At 41.1% G+C, this 18,321-nt stretch overlaps 1 protein-coding gene across 6 annotated transcripts in view; it reads right to left on the bottom strand.

Annotated features, from left to right (window-relative positions):
• PRKD3 (protein kinase D3) overlaps positions 1–18,321 on the bottom strand; it is a 97,533-nt gene that overhangs the window by 17,158 nt on the left and 62,054 nt on the right. For 3 of the 6 annotated variants that reach the window (XM_025205149.1, XM_025205147.1, XM_025205148.1), the window contains 8 exons: positions 12,232–12,363; positions 11,153–11,352; positions 8,587–8,776; positions 4,868–4,945; positions 3,522–3,705; positions 1,632–1,755; positions 837–914; positions 699–737 (listed from right to left, as the gene is read on the bottom strand). In XM_025205149.1, the coding sequence (XP_025060934.1) occupies positions 699–737; positions 837–914; positions 1,632–1,755; positions 3,522–3,705; positions 4,868–4,945; positions 8,587–8,776; positions 11,153–11,352; positions 12,232–12,363 (1,025 nt within the window). The remainder of the gene's footprint in view (positions 1–698; positions 738–836; positions 915–1,631; positions 1,756–3,521; positions 3,706–4,867; positions 4,946–8,586; positions 8,777–11,152; positions 11,353–12,231; positions 12,364–18,321) is intronic. The other 3 variants (XM_025205151.1, XM_025205152.1, XM_025205150.1) reach the window with 3 other exon arrangements.

Consider the following 18,321-nt stretch of genomic DNA (forward strand, 5'->3'; position numbering starts at 1 on the left):
GTGACAAGGTGGGAGCAAGAGGCAAAGAAGATAACCTTAACACATGTGTGTTGAAAGTGGGGCAACATAAATGTCACAAATGTCCGAGAGGAGAAGATTGTATTGGTCAAGAAAAGGATGAGGAGGACCTGGATAAGAATTGTAGCTGTTTGCACAGGTGAAAAGGCTGAATCAAAGATCATATGGAGAAAGAAATTGCAAGATTTGGACAATTCTTAAAGGTGTAGGGGAAAAGAGAAAGAGAAATCCTTTGTTTATGTTTTAATTAGAGACATTTCAAGTACCTTACCAAAAAACACACAACTATATTAATGCCATGTTAAACTTATTTTTACGCCTCCATTATTAAAGGGCTACACAACATGGAACATGGTATAACTACAAAAATGACATTTGCTAATCTTCCTTAGAAGTTCCTCCCAACTTTATAACTGCAATTTTTTTGCTCAGGAGCTTTAAAATAAACATATGGGCATGAGAACTTCACAGTCAATATCTATGGTAGGAGAAAAATCCTAGCCTTTAGCTAACTTCTTGCCTTTTTAAACTCCCCAAAGTATTGTTCAGATAAGAAAATGTCATACTCTGAACAGTTTAACAAGATTTTTAACAGTAAACAACAACTAAAACTGAGGGATAATCAAGGTAATTAAGTGTTAATTTTTGAGATGCTAGTACTGACTCTTCTTATCTCTGACCTTTGACAACTCATTTAACTTTTCTGCCTCAGCTCTGATCTGTAAAACAGGAATAGTAAATTTTCATTAGTGTTGCAAACACTTTACAACCCAGTGTTTATAAAGTATCTTGGAAAACCAGCATATACTGCTACTTACTTTATAATACTTTGTTCCAGATTCATTTTGAAATAGCGTGAGGCATTTGCTGTCCAGTCTCCAGTAATGTCTCTTTCGCTACAAGACACATAGCAGAATATCATAAGGCACAAATGCAATTGCTAAAATTTCAGTTTCCAGACATTTAAATTTTTACAGAAGCTTCACAGTACATACTGCCAATGGAAATCAAACAAGATGGCTGCTTCATTTGCTGGATGAAGTTGAGTAGGTTCATCCAGCAAATGAGTAGTAGAATAGCCTACATTTCTATGGAATTATAATTCTTTAAGTTAACATATGCATACTGATCATTGTTAACTAATCTGTTTCACTGATCATAATTTTAACACGTCTATATGCTGGAAATTGCTGGTTACAGTGGTGCCACTTGCACATAAATACAAAAATGTAACCGCTGAATAAAAAAGGAATGAAACAAGCAAATAACTTCATATAAACAATTTATATTAGAAGAGTAGGATTTTCTTTAAGTATATTTAAAATATGTAGTTCAAATAACGCAATTTAGAAGCTTCTAGGGAATAGAAAACAAGACAAAAGCACAGCTGAATTACCAGAATAAGAGTTTTGGGAACTCTAGTCTCACCACTACAACTTTCTGGCTATTGTGTTCTTGTAAATAAATATAAAAAAAAAAAAAATCAAATTAAATTAAGTGAAATGAAAAGAAATTAAATAAGAACATCTCTACATTTTAAATAGAAAGAAAATTCATTTATTAAATTTAAACAAGTGATCTTTAAAATACATGAGGAAACTTGAATTACTGACCAGGTTGTCTCTGCTGGTATAGTGAACCATCCATCCTTCCTTTACCATTGTACTGCTCTTCCTTTTTGTATGCTTGATTGACTGTACAACCCTCATTAGTGGAATATTGTTGCTTGTTGATGGACTAAGTTAAAAAAGTATTTATGATTTAATTAAATAGTTAATATGTAAAAATATACCACTACTGAAATGTAATTCACCTGTGTTTAGGAAGAGATCTTTTCTTATCTAAACATGCTATGTTTTGATAGGTAAAGGTCAGCCTCTACATTAAAGGAATGCCACTACTATATACTTGTAATGAGCATCCAATGAATGAGAGGAGTTAGGGGTTCAAGTAGGCATCAAAAAGTTCCTACTAGCTTCCCCAGTGCAAATGTTATGGCACTTATAAGAAGATGTAAACATGCATCTTATAATAAGATGTAAGATAAGGCACAATTGACTAAAATGATTAAAGAAATAAAGCTCTCTTATTAAGAGAAATATCAACTGAATGTTTTCCCCTATCTACCTTCATTAAAATTACAGTAGTGCCATTAATGCCCATATCAGAGCTGTCTAACTTCTAAACAGCTGGAGGCCACTTGCATCCCCAACCATGTACCATGCAGACCACATACCAGACCAAAAGAGCCCCTCTACTTTATGCTGCTGCACCACATGGAGGCCCAACATGCCTTGCCACACAGGCCCCTGATGCACCATGCAAGCTCCCAATGTCCTATGGTCCCAATGTGCAGATAAGCCACAGATATGCAGACCCCCAGTGCACGTGGACACAATACATAGTGCAATCCCACCAGGCAGGAAGCAACTTCCACTGTACTGCACCGATGCAGATGAGGCACAAGGTCCCCAAGTCGAAGCCCTCCAGCCACTCGCTCCCTCAGCCCAGTGGGCCATATCACTCTGCCCTACTCCCAGGGGGAGAGGCAGGCAGCTGAACCTGGAGGGGGGGATGGATGGAAAGCCCACAGTCTCTGGTGACAGCCACAACAGAGCAAAGAGGGGGAGCAACATCTGGCCGAGGAGTCCAGGGGCTACAGTTCATCCCTTGGGGTCTCCATGCAGACCACCAATTGGACAGCCCTGACCTATATTATTATTTTATTCCATGCTATTCTATTCAAACACTGAACCTATTTAAGTGTGACATAAACCAAAAGCAATTTTAGATAAGACACCAATAAAATGTGTCTACCTCAGAGCTCCTCTCTCTGAAAGTGGCTGTAAGACTGATAGGAATGGTTGTAAACATGGTTTAAGAGAATGAGGTTGATGTTATTCAGTTTATGTAGAAAGTAAAAGGTAAACTTGAAAAAAGAAACAAGGCAAACAATGACCTGATGCAAGCCCTACAAAATATGCACGTAGCAACAAATTTTGCCTTGCATGCTAACAATACCCCAAGGCATATTTACTGGTCAAAACCAAAACTTCAAAAACTAAAAATATCACTGTTATTAGTCTAGTTCATAAATAATTCAAACATGATTACTAAACTCATCCTCTATATAACTCCTTTTATTTACAATAAGAATCAATTCAGTCCACATCTGCAGCATAAAATCGGCATGAGGATCTTGGTTAGCATGGCAATGTCCATCAACTAAGCTGTAGTTTTAACTATTTTTCAATATGGAGATTCACTTCTGTCTTGATAGCTTCTATTGCTAAAAAAAAAGTCTGCATCATTTTTTACACTTTTAATTAACTTTGTTTTCAGCTTTACTTGGGACTGGAAATGTTTTGTAAAATTATCCAAATGAAAATATTTGGCTAGCCATAACGAACACTGAATTATGCAAAGGCATTGTTTTCCATCTGAGGCCTTACTTAACAGCACTGAGTTAAGGTGAGTCAGTAACAAATCAGGCTGCTGTTTACCTGATAGTTTTGACAGCTTCTTCATCTTTATCTACATCAAGATCAGATGGGTCCATAAAAAACATTTTGTCCTCTGGGGGAGAGGGTTCTTCTACATCATCCAAACCCCGACTGCCGTCACTGTTCATTTCACTGCTGTCAACTTCCATTGGCATATCCAAATCTTGGCCAGGACTTGCAGGTTCTAGCACCAAAACAGGATTATTTTAAGCAAATGAAAAGCCACAGAAAACAGTCCAAAAGGCAAAAAATTATCAATCCATAGATAAAATCAGAATGAAAATGTATTTTAAAATTATCAAACTCTTTATTAATTATGTGCAAAGAATTAAGAATTAACATTTGTAAAATTAAGCTTACAAATACATCAAATCAAGCAGAGTGAGGGGGTCACAGACAACACAGTTCTCCTAACAGAACCATACAAAAAGTCTTGGGGTTCAATTTGCTTGTTTATTAAGGGCTTTTTGTGCTGCTCAATTATGTGCTGGTACCAAATTAAAGTGACTTGAGACAGCCAGTGGAGAATTTCCATGGCCACAACTAGTGCCACCTGACCTTCCACCCACAAAGGAGATGAGGGGTATTTTGAGAAAGGTTTGGGGTGGCTTGCAAAAAAGAAGGTGCAACAGAGCACAGCCAGCCACTCCGCAGCACATGAAGTCCCACAGGAGCAGCCTTGGGCTAGCTGCTTCAACAGGTCTCCACGTGCTGCAGCGCATCTGGCTGGGTCAGGAGGATGCTTTAGTGTGGGGGCTGCCTGCCAGCAAGGCCGACACTGAAGCACCCTCATGCCCCAGCCATCCCCCTCATCATCCACAGCTGCATTTAAGCGCAGTAATTTACTGTGCCATCGGATAGTACTTGTGTAAAACAGGACTATCCAACTGCACAGTAAATTAATTTATACCGGCCTAATTGCCGCACATATGTAGACAGTGATGCTTTACTGCACAGTAAATTAGTCTACTGTCTAGTAAAGTGCAGGGGTAAACATGCCCAATGAGAAACAACAGTTGTTTTCATCCTTCATGGTAAACAGTAAGCAGATTGAGCACAACTTTAATTCATTTTTTTTGCACAAAAACCTCTCTTAACTCTAGACTTCAAGAGAAATCTCAAACAAAGCTTGCCAAGAATTTCAATTTAAAATTAGTATTACAACCAAAAACCTTAATTCAATTACCTCATAGGTACAAATTCTCCTTAAAAAAGGAAAAAGTAACAAAAAGAAGGAATTTATCCTTTAAAATATTCAGAGTTGAAAAGACCAGACGGTAACAAAGCCTGTATATTTTGTTAAGTCTCCAGAGATACTTCACTACCTGAAAATATTTTTTTCCTACCTCCATTGAAAACCACTTCTCCAAGACAGTCTCTAGGTACTTTAGAAGCACACCGTTTGTGACAGTTAAATCTACAATCTGAAATGGAAAAATATATATTAATATTACATTATTATAGCTGAATTTGTATTCAGAAGGAACCTGTGAAATATCTATCATTCATTGATTTCACAAGATATTCACTAGTTTTAGGCTAGATTTTAATCATAGCATAAAAGCCAAAAGGCAGCATCAGCAAGCTTATGGCAAAATGATTCTTGACCTCAAGATACGTGAATTACCACCACTACAAATTAACATCACATGACATCTAACAATATCTTTTCAGCTCTTTTCCTTCCAGAAAATATACTGTTCTTTTCTGCTTCTCTGTCTCAATTTGTATATTCAGTCCTCATTTAGTTTCTCCCCTGCTGTATTTTAATTCTTTCATTCTTTTTTCTCCACTCAGTCCCTTCCTTGCTACTAAATGCTATGGGATCAAAGTTGGTCCTCCTCCATAGCTTTTGTTCCAGGTACTGCTATGGGTCTGAATATCTGTCCCTACAGCTGTGGCAGCCACAAGGCTACTTTGGAACTCAGTATTTCATCGCATCATTTTCCAGTTTACAATGCTATCCTACCATGAATCTCTGAGACTACGCATGAACCAACAATCTGGCCCGTTTCTGTTGCTCCTGCCCACCTGAAGTAAGGTAATCTTATTCAGACTTAAGAGAAACACCAGTGTCCTACTTTTTTAAACCAAGTAGCTAGATCCTGGAACTCAACCACCAACCTCTTTAACAGTCTGAGTGCCTAGGGTGATCACGTCTGCGCAAACTGATCATTTCCCCTTTTCTCTAGGCTGCTTTCAGTCAAATTTGCAGAATTTGGTCACTTTCTTAATTATGAACATTTGGAAGTAGAGCAATGAAGACGTTAAAAAAATCCCAATATAAGCTAAAGAAATTAAAAGCATGTCTACATAGCGGCAACAGTGTCTTAACCAAGGACAGCTCTAAGCCTAGCCCATTCATTGCTCCTGCATACTCCAAACTAGAGATATAACAACAGGGAGCTACTCCAAGCTGCTCCTGAGACCTTGGTTTCCTGCATGTTTGACTGCACCACCTCTGGGATAGCAGTCTCCAACTTCATTTTCAGATTTGGAGCATGCAAGTAGGAAATGCTGAGGGTCAGCCCTGCTAAGACATGTTGCTCTAACAGCACAGATATACCCCAAGACTCCCAATGGTTTGCTTAAAATCCAAGTAGGAATTTTGGTGGTACTGAGGGATACAAATGCTTTATTGGAGGCTCAGAGGCACAGAGGCTGATCAAAGAGTCCAACAGATTGGAAAGGGCTCAAATTCTCATCTACCTTTAAGATTTCAAAGTGATTTGCACAGTTTTTAGTGCCACTTGCACACATTAGCATCATTTTTCTAGGAGTATACGTAGCCACTCATATGCATACGGCTGTTACATGAACAGAGTGCTAACCTGTGTGAAAGTGGCATTTTTGGGACTTAGATGACCACGCCTGGTCATCTAGATGACCACGCCTGGTCATCTAGATGACCACGCCTGGTCATCTAGATGACCACGCCTGGTCATCTAGATGACCGAAAAAGAAACAGAAGGCTACCATAAGTGTAGTCTTGCCTGACCCTGCTCAACAGCTACAAACCCGCTAAGCCCGCAGTTCCCAATCTATGGTACGTGTACCACCAGTGTTAGGCAGACAACTTGTCAGTGGTATGCATTAACAGATTTATTATAATTAATTTATATGACAAAAATTTGCTAGTGGTACTTAAGATTGTATCGTTTTAAATTGGTGGTGTGCAATCTGGCAGAGTTTGGGAACAACTGCACTAAGCCTCACCGTTTTCATTATGCATCTCCATTTTGGCCCGAAAAGTCCCTAGGCAATTAGACTTGGAATAACGTATATGCACAGAAGCAAGTCAGAATGACTACCTAAATGTCTCACTAGCACCTAATCATACAACAATCCTTCTTCTATCTGGGAAGTACATAAAATCATCTTAATTCCTTAGATAGCAAAAATCTTCACAAGCAACTGCCTGAAGTTGAGGGGTGGAGAAAAAGTAGGCCCCACACAGATTTTGTCCAATAGCCAAATGGTTAGAACACTTGCCCAAGAAGTAGGAGACTTGGAATCCAGGCCCCACTCAGGCCACAGACAATTGAACCCACATCTCTCACTTCATAGGACAGAATCCTAAACCATAAGCCCATGGGCTAGGCTAGGCTGCTGGTATACTCCTGTTACAGTTGGGCCTCTGGACAGCCAAGAATTAAAGAGTCAAGAGGTCAGGACAGCAAGCAAGAGGATATGTGACTTGCAGCCTACTGAGACATTCCCCTGGATTCTGCTGTCAGCTTTCAAAGCTGTTTAGGTCTTTTGGTAAAACAATTAATCCAAAAATTCGTAATCATCTATGAGTTATTGGCAACTTCTTTCAATGTATTTGAGGGCTAACTCTACTAATTTACTGCATACATCCAACACGGTCATATTTCAGGTACAGTGTTGCTTACTGGCAACAGCCCTATTTACTTTGATAATCTTTTTAACTCACTCTAGCATATTTTGTTTTGCTTCTATGGTTCAAAATCTACTCAGAGATTCACTACTTTGAGTAAGCACTGCTTGGCATTCTGTTCATTCAGAGAAAAACAAGGCAACATGCCATGAACTAAGCATGATGGTGATATAATCAAAGATATGAAAATATAATAATAGAAATATAAATAACAGGATGGAGATGTTAAGCTACATTCCAAGGCAAAGCACATAGCTGAAAGGTACCGAACAGCAGGGCTGTGTGAAGCTTCAAATCGCTAATTCGATTCAGCGGAGATTTGGCTCAAAACAATGGCCAAATCTTCGGATCCGAATCAAATCAGGAGACCCTTTAATCTCTCCGAAACAAATCGGGACCCTTCAAATCAATTCAGAAAGATTCAACGATTCGTACATAGATACAGCTTTATGTTTTTTCTACGTACCTCAACGTACCAGGCAGCTCATGAATGCTGAGATGGTGGGGTGGATGAAACATCCCACGGGAGCACAGAAGGGTCTCCAATGTGCTCAGCGGTGGACCCGGAGGTGGACCAGAAGCACTTCCGGGTCTGCTGCAGTGTGTGGAGGACCCCCCTGCGCCGGCGACTGCTGCCTTCTGGGTCTGGGGGGGCACCCAGGGTCCCCCCATAGCCGATCGCCAAGCTGGGGGGTGGAGGGAGGAGGAGGGAGGCGAGCACGAAAGGGTCCCCCGCACGCTCAGCCACGGACCCGGAAGTGGACCGGAAGTACTTTGGGCTTCTTTCCTATTAATTCCATCCAGGAAGAGCACACACTAACCGCAAAAGCTTCTTCAGCCTGACAGAGGGTTTTTAAACCCAAAAGCTTGCTAAGAAAAATTTCTTTCCAGCCATTTAAGTTAGTCTAATAAAAAATATCAGATTCATCCAAAGAACCTTGTCTGCCTATGTCCTTAGACCAACACGGCTACAACCTACACCCCTATATGCATTATATATGCACTTAATATAACTTGCTGAATAAAATAGAAGTGTAATTATCTTAAATAGTCACAAGACTGTTCAAATTGTGCTGTGGTTCTAGGCAGATATTTTTAAAACCACTTAAATATTGTAACTTTAACGAGAATTAATTTTACCACTATAGAATAATAAATTTCTACCTTTACACTGCATTCCTTGGCGAAAAAGGCCCTTGAGCAGGCGTTTGCAGTACTGGCATATGGTGGGACGAGTGTAAGAATGAACAGCAAAGGTATGTGGAACTTTCACTCTGCAAAGCACCATCTTTTCCATCCATATTGGACGGCCACTCCAAGAGGGAATCCTTTTACTGGGTTCTGGGCAGCAACGCTGAAATAAGAGCACACAAGATTCCATAAGAACATGCCACATTTAAATGTGATTTTTCAACAAATTTTGCTTCAGAAACTGAACATGCAAGTGTTTCTTTAAATATTTTGCCTAGACAGCTTTACAAAATCATTGATAGCATAAAGAAGGCATGATATTGAGAAGCAGGGATCCAGATTTTCTGCTCCCCATGGGACAGGGCAGGGAAGCTCACTGCCGTGAATGCACATCACCCTGGTAAAGCACCCCCTGCCTGCCTGGCAGCAGCAAAGGGCACAACTCTGTGCTGCTGCCCCCACTGCTGCCAGGTAGGCAAGGGGTTCCTCATCAAGACAGTGCAGTTTGCAGCAGCAGGACAAGCTTCCCCACCCCACACTGCCCTGCTGTGCCGGGTCCCACACGCTGGACCACTGAGGCTCCAGGGGTAGGGAAGCAGAGTGGGGAAGCCCGCATCCATCCCCCCCTGCAACAGGCTCCACTCCAGCCCTGCTGCACATGAGAGAGGGAGAGCTGGGCTCCATGCTTTGCTGCGCAGGTGGCAACTGAGGCTCAGGCCACTATATATAGTAGAATTTCATTTTAATCACAGAAAAACACAGATTTTGGGGGGGGTTAAATCAGAGAATTTCCTATTTTTATCAGAGAAGTTGTGATTTTTAAACAGAGAAAACCAGGATCCCAGCTGAAGTCTTGCAGACTGCAGGAACAAGCATATTCAGTTCCTGTTGAAATGAAGAACCAAATGCATACTATTTGTTCATTCAACATTGTGAAATTCACAAATAGGACAGGTCTACAATGAACATTGATATTGCATGTAGATGCCTTTTAGAATGGAAGGTACTAGTGGCAATCAACCTAAGTAGACAGCCATCACACCACACTATTAGCTTTAGACATCAAAGCAGGAAGCATTGTATATGCCTGGACTAAAAGAATAAAACAAATCAAGATAAATTTCTAGTTTTGGAAGCTATAACAAAAGATTCAGTGCCTTACCACTGACCTAGCTGTATCATTTAGGAAAATAAAATACCAAAAACTTGGGTTTGGCGGGGGAGGGTTGGGAAGGGAGTGGGGGGGGAAAGTACAGGAGCAATACTGGTGTGTGAAGGAATGTGAGGGAGGACCTACTGACAGAGAGATTACAAATCCCATAACAGTTGCTGTCAATAAAACTTTCTTAGAATCTAAGATGCACTAAATAGATATGTTGAATATGAATGTAAAAAAAAAAAAATGGAACTATGATAGAGGGTGGAAAAATACTGATTATTGCATCTTCATTGAAATAAACATCTGCCGAGATTTTCAATGATATATAAGGGTCTTCACTGGTCTAAGGCTGGACCTTCCTGTCACTGGCCAAAACACCTGTTCTTAAACTGAACTTCCTATACAATTTATCATTTAAGTTTGTTTGGGTAAGAAAATGCATCTCCATCTATGTACAACACTAAACACAATAATGAAAATAACATCCAACATTAAGACCAGAAAACTATTTTGCTTAAAATGCTTTGGATCAGATCCTCAGCTAACAAAGTAAAGTCTCTCCACTGAAGTTTAATCTTCTCAGAATGGAGCCCGATCATTCACTCAGGGAAGAAACAGCTTTACTAAACAGTTCTGGAAGGGCTAAGATGCCTCTGTGGGTTTCAAATTGTTTATATAGAAGAAAACCCATATATTATAGAATTATATGATAAAAAAAGAAATTAACTGATTTAATAAAATAATTTGTCCTTTAATGTTTTTAGGTATGTTAGGAATGCAATACAAGAGTTTCACTTCACATTTTCCCTTAAGGAGGACGACGACTGTGGACAACAACAAAAATGCTCTATTCTACTGATTTTACTCTCTACAAGAGTTTGAAGTGGGATGGAGGAGGGAGCATTTTGGTTATTTTTGTATTGTTTTGGGTTCATTGCTGAATAATTCTCTCTGGAAAGTTTAACAGGCTATCAGTAACATTTCGCGCAGAAACGTACAATTTGTACCATGTTATATAGTGATACAGTAATTACAGACTAAATCTGTATCACAGAGAAAGCTCTGTATTTTATCTCCTAACCCAAGGTTTTTAAAAAGAGTAAACAGCGCTGTGAACGACACACTAATGGTAAAATTATACATAAAAGTTGAAATCCACTTTCAGTTTTGTTTTTCACAATGCCAGTAATAATACAGAATTATCCTCAACTGTCAGAGTATAAAAGACTCAGCAACTTAAAAACGAACAAGTACTGATTGGAACTAGTTTTTCTCATTTGAAATCAATTTAAAGTTGTTTCTAGTTCCCAGAAACTTGATTAATTTAACTCAGTATTATTTTATTCTAAGTCTACTTTGTTTTCATTTTCTATTACATACCTCTTCAGTAGCAGAGGCTGTGTATTCAGTTTGCGCTGGTCTTGGAATGGAAAGCCCAGTGCTTGGCAAAGAAACATTAGACAAACGCCTCTTTCTCACTCCACTACAGTTGTTTGGGATCTTGAAGGCACATCGTTTATGGTAGTTTAATCCACAGCCTGAAAGTGTCAGTTTGAAAAAATGATGAAAGAGAAGCCTCTCTTTAGGTAAAATAATTAAGAAAAAAAAAATAAGAGTCCAGTATTTATTATTTATAAAGCAGTTAAAAGAGAAGGAAAATAATCCAAGAATATTAAAAAGACAGAAACACAGCATCTTGTCTAGATTTCTTATCATAACACAATAGGGAGCACACTGTATTTCTTCTTAATATAATTTACAGCAGAATCTTGTTTTGCAATAAAAAACATACACCATTTGTCTAAATACTAATTTCCAATGTTCCTGCCTGACATTCGTAAATACCTAAAAAATGGGGTCTTTAAGACTTTATATGGCTGTTGATCTTCCTTACTTTTCTTCCTGCTGGGAGGCTCTCTCGGCTCTGCTGGGGCCACAGGAGTAAAGAGGAAGCCAACTGACAGGAAACGCTGGGTTTCTAGTACCTGGACACCAGCCTGCTGAAAGCAGACTTCAGTATTTTCCACAATCCAGCTGGACAAAGACCATATGAAAAGGGATTCCCATTTGGAATGCTCCATAAATTAAGACAAGCTGAAGCAAGGATCTTAAACTTAATTTACAACACCCCTGTACATCAAATGTTAAAAGCTTTGATTGTTTTTCATCGGCTGGGAAAGGCACAGAAAAATTAAGTGATATGCCCAAGGTCACACGGTCTGTACCAGAGCCAAGAGAGAGCTCACATTTCCTGACACAGCCCACTGCGTCTTGCTTCAAGTACTAGACTGTGCTATTTATTTTCCAGAAGCTAAACTCATATTAGGCCAACAAATTAAATGTATAAACACACAATATCCAATATCTCCCGCTACATCCAAAGGTTTGCTTTTCCTATAACTTGCTGCTAAGGCAGAAGCTAGGATCACATACTTCACAGAAGTTAACATTTAACTTACCTTCACATTTTAATCCTTGTCGTACCAAGCCCCAAAGCATCTCTCCACAATAGTCACAAAAAGTAGGGGCCTTGTAGGAATGCACATAAAGCGCATGAGGACGAATCTGGAAATCTTCAACTGTAGCTAAAGCTTTAAAAAAAATTGCAATAAGTCATTTTTATTGCAAGATTAATGAAGATTTACTAGAGATAGTACTGTGTTTAAAAAAAACCCAGCAGTTTCAAGAGGACACCACTGAGCTGTTTAGATACCAAAATTACATCCCCAAATCCCATAGAGCATATTTGGAAGATTACATGTTCAGATGCACACAGTTTTTAGCCATTTTTTTTTAATTAAAAAAAAAGTCTGTTGGAATTTCTAAGACAGCAAAACCTTGAGAAATAAACATTACAAGCTACTACATAATATTTAATGCTGATAAAGGGTATGGTTACTATAGAGTACTTAATATTAACCTGTTTTTATCTGGAGTTTCAAAACATGAATGAAGGGAAGGAAAAAAAAAAAATCAAGAATCTTTAATAAAATAAAAGTGCTACTAAACATTTAATAGAGCACCTCGCAAACCATTTACCTGAAAACTAATTCAAGTTAACTTGAAACTATATATATGGAGAACTGTAAGCAAAAGTACAATGCTAGACCAGATCTTGCTATCTTTGGTACCCTTCCATTTAGATGAAAGAAATTAGGCCACCAGTCTGAACTTCCAAGAACAAGAAAGCTCTGCTCTGTGATGACATATGGTTCCTAGAAAATGCATTCACAGTTTGAGACAAATTAAAGAGAACACTGATCAAGGGAGCTTGAATTTCCCTACCTTAATCTAACCAGGTTCCAATATTAGGCAATCAATCCTCCCTTGCGTGGTTCTTTTGAGCCTCAGTTATCTTACTCCTACCTCCCTAAACCCCTTGATTATTTATATAAATGAACGTGCTGGTATTATAATGTTTAGACCCCTAGGCCTTGCATTTCAAATCCCAACAAATGCATGCATGCGTGTCACACATGCTTATTCAATTGATAGGAAGACCATCAGAGGCCAACAGTAACAAGCGGGCCCAGATTCACTTGGAGATTCAAGTGGACACACCAACCCAAACAACTTGTACAGTATGCATATTAAAATATACAAAACAATTGAACAGAAAGTACATAAAAGCTTTGAAGAACAGGGATTATTAGTCTGGAGAAAAGAAGGGGAATTTGATACCCGACTTCAGATATCTGAAGGGTGGTTACATGGAGAGAATAGTGATAGGACTTCTCTGTGACTACAAGAGCACTGGTCAAACTGAAGCAAGGGAAATTTAGGTTGGGAATTAGGAAGAAGTTTCTCACTATGAGGGATGGATATGAATTGGAAAAGATTACCTGCAGAGGCTACCTCAACCCTCGGAAATTTTTAAGAGCAGGCAAAAACGTGTCTGTGATATTTTTGACAAGGATGATCCTGCCTTAGGCAGGGGACGGCCTAAATGATCTCACTAGATCTCTTCCAGCCCTACTTTTCTATGATTGTATAGTGGTTTCCAAAAGTGTTGTTGACCAGCAGTACAAGAAAAAGCTCAAAACAAAATAAACAATAGCCGCATAACTTATAAAAGTGTGCTTTGAGCCCTACATGCAGTCGCAAAACCCAATTTCAAGACACAGAAAAGAGCATTTTACCAACCAGAGTTACAAACCTAACTGCAATAGATTAAATCCTAGGAAAGCTATTTTGGCGTGGTTTAGCACTTAGTTCTGAGATTCAAAAAAACAACACAACACAACACAACAATACAAAACAACAAAACAAAACAAAACAAAAACAAAAACAAATTTCTTATGTAACCCGCACCCCAGGATTGCCAAAGGTTAAGCTGAGAAGGGTGGGGCCACTCCAGGCCCAGGAAAACCAGACCCAGGGAGAAGGGTTGAACTACAGGTTCCAACCTGCCCCGGGAGATCGCAGGAAGTTGCCACCAGCTAACAGGAGAGGGAGGACAGGGCTACAAAAAGCCCATGAAAATGAAAAGCAGGGAATAACAGATTGAACTACAATCCCCAAACTGCTTTGAGGGTGAGCAAGGAAGGAAGTGGTAAAGCATGGGGAGGGCATTAGAGCCAGTACGGCTGGAGCAGGCCTATTTCCCTGATATGCTCCAAGCACCATTGAAAGAGGCCCTGGGATATAGTGGACCCGCCTGGTCTAAGTGCAGTTGGGAGAAGGATGGACTTCCCCACAGAGAAAGAAACAGACTGCTGCTACAGAGCAGGGCCCGAGTTGCTAAAAGGCTGCAGAAGTTGGTGCAATCAGTGAGATTATGGAGGTCTTTGTGCCATCTGGAACATCTTAGGCTGTGCACAAGGTGCAGATTCTCACCCTGAAAAGTCCTTTTAAGACTGTTTGGACTTGGAAATTTAAGTTTCACTGAAGTAATTCTATTATCAGGTTTCCATGCTGGGTTCCAGCTTGTGGTTCTGATGCTTATGAGTGTAAATAAACCCAACTTTTTTGTACCATTTTGTTAAACCGAGGTACTATTGGGGACACTGAATCACCACTGCCACATACCCACACCCTCTACTGAGAAGAGCTACACTTACTATACTATAAGGCTAGCTTCTATTTCTATCACCAACACCAATCATAAGGTCTGTATCCATCTTTTAATTGATTCCAGCAAGTTTTAGATCAAAGACCAATATTTCTGGTTTTGTGAACCCATGCAATAATAACCACAACTGTTCAGGACTTGTTTCCCTTATAAAAACATACAGCTGAAAGGCATCTCCCAGGCCACTAAGTCTACTTCCCCGTGTTCACTGGAAAACATTTACCCAAAGCTTCCTAAAAATTACCTGTTCTAAACCTTTACACAACCACAAGATGAAACCAAAAACACCTACAACATGCCACAGGTAAAAAGCAGGGGAGATGAGGCCACTGCAAGTAACTTAACACTATAATGACAGAGATGTAATTGATCTACACAGGCTCAGATCTCAACAAAAGAAACATACTCCATTCTAGAGAGCAGAGGTTCTCAAACTGTGGTCTGTGGACCACCACTAGTCCACAAGATCCATTCAGGTGGTCCGCAGAAAGGTTGCAGAACAAATCGAGAATATCTGTACTTGTAAGGTAAGACTACTGATATTAAAATTAGTTGTGTGCAAAATGTATTAAGTGGTCTGCCGAGGCGAAAAAAGCTTCACAACCACTGCTACAGAGGAAGGCCAATTTGCCTGTATTTCTTGCCCATGAGTTGGGGGAAAATTCCTTCCTGACCCTAAATCTGGCAATCACTACTGACCCTGAGCAGAGGAGCAGAAACCTCAAATTAGGAACTGTACTAGGGCCTTGACCCCATAACAAAGAGCACCACGAGAAGTGCTGCCCAAGCCCTGCAATCAAGGGTGGCACCAGGGTGCAGAATTAAAAGATCTGCAGCCCTCAGAGTGTAAATAGCAGGCTGCAAGGACTGAGCCATAGGCAATTGATTGAGGGAGGCAGGACTGCAGCAGAGGAGAGCAGAAGGCCTGCTAATCAGGCCATTTAGGCTAATAGGAAACTACTGGTCCTGTTCAGGAAGCCCAGGTCAAGTGAGCAAAAGGCACATATAAGCCAGGCTCAGGGGCAGGAGCCGCAGTCTGGGCAGGAACAGGATTCTGTGTGCCCTGAACAGAAAAAGCTTGACAAAACTGGAAGGGCAAGAGCTCACATACCCTAAAGAGAAGAAAACCCAGCAGACAGTGAAGTAAAGGGGCTGCTTAGCAGATAAGTGATTTAGAGTTTATATTTGGTTTGTGTCAGTGGTGCCTGACCTTTCTGGCCCACAAGGCTATATGAGCAATGCTAGGTTCAACTGTGGGCCAGATTCGGTCTGTAGACCTGATCCCTCTGCAGGGCGCAGCTATGACCAATCCATCTGCATGGGGCTTAGAAATCTGGCAGTGGGGAAGTGGTGGCAGTATTAATTGCCACCACTCCCCTGCTGCCAAATTTCCAGACCCACAGAAAGCCTCACTGGCCAGAGGCTGGGCACCCCTGACTTTTGTTGTTGACCATTCATACCCGCAAGGCATGACCATGGCTATGGAGGAGCCTGGAGTCTATGACTAGTGCTAAGAAGACATGGAGTATTGGTTAGTGGACCATCAGAGGCCTAAAGGCCGAGACAGGAAGGTGAGAGTCATAGGACAGCCAAGATGTAAAGCAACATGGCCAAGCTGAGGGGTGAACCAGCCCAGTAAAGTGAGTTGGATAAAACACTCACAGAACATTGCTTGCTGAGCTAGGGCAGCCTCCCAAATTAATAATCCTTTCCAACAAAGATGTGGCAGGAAAGACAATGAGGCAGCATCCCAGGGAACAAGGAAGGCAAGGGTAGTAAGACCCTACAGTACTATGGCCACTTTCTGAGGTATGATGGCTATGTACAGGAACTTAAGAGGTTCCTAAGCATCAGCAGAGTATCACAGTCAAAATGCTACAACTTTAGCTCTGGGCAATATCCAGATTCTTCAGAAACCAAAACATACCAGCATTCATGGAGGGGGGTGGGGGCGGAATCTTTTGTCCCCTGCAGGCAACCAGCAAAAGCCCTGGAACATGGCATTGCCCAGCAGCTATCATACTGAAAAAGCGACTTCTATGCCCCCAATGTCAGAATTGCAAATATCAGAATCCACATATCACACCAGCTGACAAACTAACACAAACTCCCTATCCTGTCATGCCACCCCTTCCACATACTTAATCAAGTCTGAACTAAAAAAACAATTAACACCCTTTGCCCCAACTAATGTGCTTGGAAGACCATTCCAAAATGCCACTATTCTGAAGTTAGAAATCTTAATTTTCAATCTCTTTTTTCAAAGCCTTTTTGCAGCCCTTTGATCTTACACAGGCATTGTTTTTAGCCTAAATACTACTTCTTCCTAATATCTGCCCCAGAAGTATATTTGTAAACTATACATTCTCAATCTGTTTTGTTAAACTAAACAACTTCTGTTATCATCTTTCCCTTAACCATTTCAGTGGCTCTCACTGTACCCTTTCCAGTTTAAGTTAATTGTTTTTGAACAACCGTTAGCAGAACTGTACATTGCATCCTAAATGAGGTCTTAACAATACCTTACCTTGTATAGATCAGGGGTAGGCAACGTTTTTTGGCCAGAGTGCCGAAAAAAACTACAATGTCTACCCTGGAAGGTGCCAGAGTGCTGGCATGCCAGAAAAACAAAATTGGGGCGGGAGGGGGGCGAAGGAAGTACATGGCAAGATACACTGCATATTAGTATATTTAATAATCATAAATGTTGCCTTTGTTGTTGTGTATTCCTTTTGTGTTGAGCATGTTGCAATGAGAGAGAGAGAAAAAAAAAAAGACAAATAAGAGAGAGAGAGAGAAAAAGGAGAACAGAGAGAGAACCAGACATACGCACACAGAGGACCACATGCACAAACACAGAGAACCAAAACACACCCAGAACAGACATGTATGAGCACAAAGATGCACAGAACCAGACAGAGGCAAACAAACACACAGAACCAGCTGCACGGGCGCATGGAGCCAGGCTCCTGGGCCACTGGACAAAGTCCAACCCAACAATGCCCTGGTCCCACCAGAGCCCCTGTGCTTCCCCAAGGAGCCAGCCCCCAGGCTGCAGTGCAGCTGGCCGAGGCCCTGGCCCAGAGCCTACTCATCAGCCCAACCACCCACCCATCCCGCACAGCTAAGCCTGCAAAATGTGCGGTGCTCCTGGCAAGGAGCAGCGTCAGCCTCATCCCGGTGGTGGGGCTGAGCCAGGGCTGGGCTCAGAGCAGGTGGGAGTCAGGCAGGCTCAGCTGCAAGCCCTGCTGCTGCAAGCACACTGGGCTCTGTGGTTGGAAGCAGCTACCAGAGCCTAGGCCGGTGGCAGCCAGGAGGCTGCAAACAGCTGCTTCAGCATCAGCTCCATACTGGCGGGTGCATGCGCACCTCGAAGCAGACAGTGGGGATAGGGCCTGAGGCAGCACATCCCTCCCGCTGTCCACTCTGAGGTGCACGTGCAGTTTCTGCCAGCATGGAGCTGATGCTGGGGCTGCGG

Source organism: Alligator sinensis, unplaced genomic scaffold (genome assembly GCF_000455745.1).
Source record: "Alligator sinensis unplaced genomic scaffold, ASM45574v1 scaffold284_1, whole genome shotgun sequence".
Lineage (NCBI taxonomy): Eukaryota > Metazoa > Chordata > Crocodylia > Alligatoridae > Alligator > Alligator sinensis.